General features: G+C 43.9%; 1 protein-coding gene across 1 annotated transcript in view; it reads right to left on the bottom strand.

The window, feature by feature from the left end:
- The window catches only part of LOC129706564 (receptor-type tyrosine-protein phosphatase R-like), a 187,987-nt gene extending 182,926 nt beyond the window's left edge, over window positions 1-5,061 (bottom strand). Inside the window, exon 1 of the mRNA XM_055650926.1 lies at window positions 3,807-5,061. Within this exon, the coding sequence (XP_055506901.1) occupies window positions 3,807-3,978 (172 nt within the window). The 5' untranslated portion in view covers window positions 3,979-5,061. The remainder of the gene's footprint in view (window positions 1-3,806) is intronic.
- Window positions 5,062-6,000: the final 939 nt, after the last annotated feature.

The following is a 6,000-nucleotide window of genomic DNA, read 5'->3' on the forward strand; positions in this document are numbered from 1 at the left end:
AATATATAATAGTTTTCCTCATTTAATATCATGACAAATCCTGTACTTCAACCTGTTCACCCCAAGTTCAATAATACTAGCTTTGAATTCTCAATCATAAAATTGAAGATAATATAATATACAGTAAAATACATGTAATCATTACCAATACAAATTGACAGCCACATGGCTTGTCAAATAATGCCTCATAATGGGTTAATTAATGATGGGGACATTTAGGCCCAGTGTGTTGCTGTTTAAACTTTCTCTTCTTCATTACCTATATTTTTCATGCTATCTTTTTTCAAACAATGGTATTGTGTTAATTTTTAACAAATTGGTTAACCATGAAATTCTTACTTACAACAGAATATGCAAGCATAGTACTCTACAGTCAATATAATAAATGAAAATAAAGTTCAGTTTATACACATAAAAGAAATGCAAGCAATAATAGTGCAAAAAGACTAAACCAATGCCACCAAGCCTACATAGTTCACAGCTCATTGGAGGTTGTAATGTTTTAGGATGATGGCTGTAGGGAAGCAGCTGTTTCTGAACCTAAAGCTGACCAGAGCCTCATTATCCAGAATTCCTTACTCCCAGCTGCCTTGCCCTTCACTCTAACATGAACAAGCATGCCTTGACAGTAATATCAACTGTCAGCCTCTTGCACTTCAAAGAAAAAAGTTCCAGCCTCTCTCGTCTCTCCCAACTCAAGAATGCACATCCAGGTAACATACTGGTAAATCTTTTCTGCACTCTTTCCAGCTTCATGACTTTCTCCCTATAGCATGACAACCAGAGATACACAGTACTCTAAATATTGCCTCACCAACAATTTGTAAGCATTATCATTCATGATGCACCAATTTTTGTAATCAATACCCTTCCCAATGAAGGCAAGTGTGCCAAATGCCTTCTTCACCACCCTGTCCATCTGAACTACCACTTTCTGGGAATAATGCAGCAGTACCTGTGGTTCTATATCTCTATGTTCCACAACACTCTCCAGGGTGCTGTCATTTTGCTGTGCAAATCCTACTTCATTTGACATACTAAAGTGCAATGTCTTCCGAGTCAAATTCCAGTTTTCTCCTTGGCACACTTTCTCAACTGATCTAGATTCTGTTATAAATTTAGATATATTTCCCCATTATCCATTATATCATGTATTTTGATGTCTTCTGCAAACACTGTTAACTACATTATCATCCTAATAGCTAATTTATACTGGCAACTTGAAATGACCATCATTTAGGTCGGTGCTAGGAGGTTCAGGATAAAATCGATGAGGAAGTGAGAGGGAATATGATGGATAGGATTGCTCCAAGAGTCAGCATGAAGTCAATGATCTTCCTTTTATCTCTGGTGAGATAATTGTATTGTCATTGTGCAGTGTACAGTACAGAGACAACAAAATGCAGTTAGCATCTCCCTAGAAGAGCGACATAGAATATGAGCAATAAATAAATATATTTACGTGCATACAGTCATAGTAGTGCAATTATTTTTTTCCTGGTGGGGGGAGTGTCCGGGGGGGGGAGGTGATTGGCAATCACTGAGGTACAGTGTTGAGTAATGTAACAGCCGCAGGGACGAAGCTGTTCCTGGACCTGCTGGTCCAGCAACGGAGAGACCTGTAGCGCCTCACAGATGGTAGGAGGGTAAACAGTCTGTGGTTGGGGTGAGAGCAGTGAGATGAGGTGAGATGATAACTGCATTTTGTTGTCTCTGAACTGTACACTGCACAATGACAATAAAGATTGAATCTGAATCTGAATCAGAAATAAGGCACAGACCTTCATTCACCGTAGGCCATTCAGTGTGCATGTGAACTGTACTAGACCACTCCCTATGCCACACCCTACCATGCTGGAGAGCTGCAAACCAGACCCACAGTAGAAGACCCTTGGAATCACACCAGAATGGCACAAGAGCTGATGGCCACCAATTCTGGGCAACAGATGATCATCCCAATTATTTGTCATAGTTACGTGGGATATTCTTACGAGTGTGTAGGAAAAAACTGCAGATGCTGGTTTCAATCATAGGTAGTCGCGAAATGCTGGAGTAACTCAGTGGGAGAGAGCATCTCTGGAGAGAACGAATTGGTGACGTTTTGGGTCGAAATCCTTCTTCAGACTGCCGTCAGGGGAGGGATCGGGTCACAGATAGAATGTAGGTGAAGACAGTAAGACTAGTGGGAGAACTGGGAAGGGGAAGGGGATGGGGAGGGGAAGCAAGGGCTATGTGAAGTTAGAGGTCAATGTTCACACCGCTGGTGTGTAAACTGCCCAAGCAAAATATGAGGTGTTCCTCCAATTTGCGCTGGGCCTCACTCTGACAATGGAGGAGGCCCAGGACATATTCTTATGATTTTGATAAGTGCTGTTTCAGTATTGAAGCAGGGCTCAAAATGGAGTTCTGGGAAATGCAGGAAATGCAGTCCCACATTCACGGGTTTTGCAAAGGGAATGTGCGTGTTAGTTTTCATGGACAAAGGGCTGGAGAGGTTGAGATATTGTTTCGGGCACAAACTGATCTTGAAGAAACCATATGAGGAAAAACAAGATTGAAACAAGAATACAGTGGGCATAGAATAATTCAGCACAGAAACAGACCCATCCGCCCATTAAATCCCTGCTGACCACTGTAGACTAATCCCATTTAATTTTGTTTCCCCACAATTCTATCAATACTCGTCTGCATCCTAGGGACAATTCCCCCAACAACGGGGATGTGGGAGGAATCCGGAGCAAACCCAATGCGGTGACAACGAGAACGACCAATCTCCAAACAGACAGACACCGGTCATAAGGGTGAAACCCAGGCCGTTTGGCTGCGAGGCAGTAGCTCTACAGAACTGCGCCACCCCGTTCCCGCAAGGTGACACCTTCGAGGAAGTTTGGTTTGGCGAAAGAGGTGGAAGCAGAGGCTGATGGTGAGCGCTTGGCGCCGGTTGTGAGAAGCGACGGCGAGAGGTCGGGGAGACAGGTTTCAGTAGCACGGTGTCTGTCCGGCGTTATTCCACGCTCACGCTGTGTGAGCAGGGCCTGATTTAGCTCAATGTGGCCCGGCCGGGTCTGACAGCCTTGTATTCCAAGGCTAAGTAACAGGTTTTTTGTCTCTGCATTAAAAATAGGGAGTTAATAACCCAAGCAAATTTGTATCTTATCCACATCAGTGAGTAGCGCGGTGAATCGGAGTTGGAATTGGTGCAGGGACTGGGATTACAAGCTGCAGCGCATCGCCTGCGGTCAGTTCTGACATTATCAGAGATTAAAGCCCCAGATGATCTTGAGGCAAATGCAAAGATGCTGACAGTTTGTGTACAGCCCTGATATTCCTGGGCCGGGGGGAGATTGACTTGGCTTTTAATTCCGCTTGCTCTCCACTCTCCGGCCGTGCGGAGCTGACCATGGTGCTGAATCAGGCCCGATGATAACCTGCCGACCCGACCTCTCCTCTCCCCTCTCAGACCAACCTACTCGTCCTGGGACCCGCGCGGCCGTCCATGTCGGACAAGGGGAAAACTCAAAGGGATGCTAACCCAGTCCTCGCCGTAAAGGATGTATTCTCGCTGTCACGTTAGCTCGAAGAACCAACAGGACAGGTCCGTTGGTTAAAAAATAACAACTAGAGTCTTTGCAATCTTGCCCAGCATAAATCCATCCCCATTTCAACAGATCCAAGTGATGCATCCCTATATTAATTATTTCCTTATCAATGACCCCCCCCCCCCCCACCACCCACCCAAATATTTAGCCTGCCCTGTATTCGCTTTCAAACGCGGACATCACGGATGCAAGATACAAGGGACTCACCTGCAGTGTGGAGCCGGAGCAGCAAGCACACGGCCAGGATGCGCAGGTTGACCGGCATACCTTTACCATTGAACGCCACCAAGACCGATCCCCACCCCCTCCCCAATACGAAGGAGGTTTCGGTTCGAGTCAGGCTCCACAATCTTAGCTGAGCAAACAGTGTTTCTGCCATCAGCTTGTGGCGCAGCACATCCTGGGGTATATACAGTCAGCAGCTAATGTATTATTGATGCGGTGTAGCAGACAGGTCTGACAAGCGATGGACAACGGGGGAGCGAGGAAGGAGGGAGCAATCAGTGCTCGCCGAATGGCAATGGGTTTCAGGAGAGGCGTCTCCCAGCAAACACAATCACGTGCGCACAAAAAATCAACTTGGGCTCTGGTAAATAAATGTGAAAATGCATAGAACTGGACATTTATTTATCAGCAGGTCAGTGGGCAAATATTAACACTGCAGTTGTAAACATCGCACTTCAGAATAAGCACAGCCTGCCAGTTGATGTGGAGGTGTAGTGTGGACACTTTATATGTCGTTGCTAGGTTTGACCCACGGTTGTTGGCGGATGGCAGTGTCATTGTTCCGCACCGGGATAACATTGAAGATATGTAACATGCCCGCTGTCAAAATTGTGACCTTCTAATGTCGAAATGTGACCTTCTGTCGCGGGACGATCTAAAGGTGCATTGTTACTGTAGCAACATTTAAAAGACATTTGGACAAATTCATGGATTGGAAAGTTTAGGGGGATATAGAACAAATGCAGACAGGTGGGACTAGTGTAGGAGGGGCAACTTGGTCGGAATAGGCAAGTTGGGTCGAAGAGCCTGTTTCCATGCTGTACGACTCTATAACCGCTAAGAAACTTGATACTCGCAGGTTCGGGCTGATAGTTTAACTCAGGACCCTAGACACGAGGATTGGGCGCTACTAAGGGGAATGTCATTCGTGATTCATTTGTTGAAACAAACTGCAAAAATATCATTTCAGTGCTCTGTTAATGATAGAATATGATACTGTACCATTCTGCAACTGTAAACTGTACAACGTTTGGAGTTTCGACCGGTGACATCTCTATGTTAGTTTTATCCTCGAGCTGAAGCACTTCACTGGCAAAATTCAACGATTATTGTATTTTTAAAGCAGGGAAATGCAGTTAGCCTTCGCTGTGCAGCACAACTCAAGGTTTCTTGTTCCATTTCACCTCTGCAATGTCAATATCGAGATCGTTTTGCTTGCATAATTGATGGAGCTGTTTCTCTACAGAAGCATTATCTTGGGTTTGATTGTGGGGATTGATCCGAGAACTCCCCGACGGTCCCTTGTAACAATAAACGAGAGTAGTCTCACAAGTGGCATACTCGATCTTCATTATGTCGGTCTTCTCGAATATCTGGATCAAAGTGCAACGGGAGATAATACGGACAGCAGAAGACTCAACAGAAAGCCAATTCCCATTCTCATCTTACTTACAAATGATTACAAACTACTGCAGCCCTTAAGGGGGCTTGCACCGCGTTTGAACAGAGTCGTTGTAAATTCTCTTCGCCGTTCTTTAAGCAAATTATTGGCCGTTAGCTCCCATAAGGTTCATGGAATTGATTCATTTGTAATCATAGGGCAGTTAGGGAATGGGGTACTTCAACATAACAGGGGAACAGCTAAAACATATTTTCTGCAATTGGGAGCAAGTGGCTCATTGATCTCAATAGTTACTTTCATTTTGATGAATCCTGTTATTAACAGTTGAAGGTTTTTCAAATAACTTGTCAGAAGCTATTTGAAACAACTCATAGATCCCATCTAAATCCTGAGGCAAGATTACTGACCTATAACCATTCCCAGGTAACCAGAAGCTTTTACAACAAACACTGAGGTTTTCAAATGAATCTGTCTTATTTAATTTATTTGCTTGTTAACTGGTTGCCAGGAAGCATCATACGCTATGTTGTAGGATTGTTCATGTGGATTAATTATGAGTGGATTAAACAATCAACATTTGATTGCCAAGGAAATAATATCTGATGAAACCAGTACCTTGTTTTGAATTGAGCTATTAAGAGCATTTCAAAACGTGGTGATATTCACCGCCTGAAAAAAAATCTAAACTGGATTAACAATTGGAAAATTGAGGTTGCAACAAATTAAGAATATTGAGAACAATGTTAAGAACAATCAAGGTAATCTGGAATGGCT

The sequence above is a fragment of the Leucoraja erinacea genome, chromosome 19, assembly GCF_028641065.1.
Source record: "Leucoraja erinacea ecotype New England chromosome 19, Leri_hhj_1, whole genome shotgun sequence".
Taxonomy (NCBI): Eukaryota; Metazoa; Chordata; class Chondrichthyes; order Rajiformes; family Rajidae; genus Leucoraja; species Leucoraja erinaceus.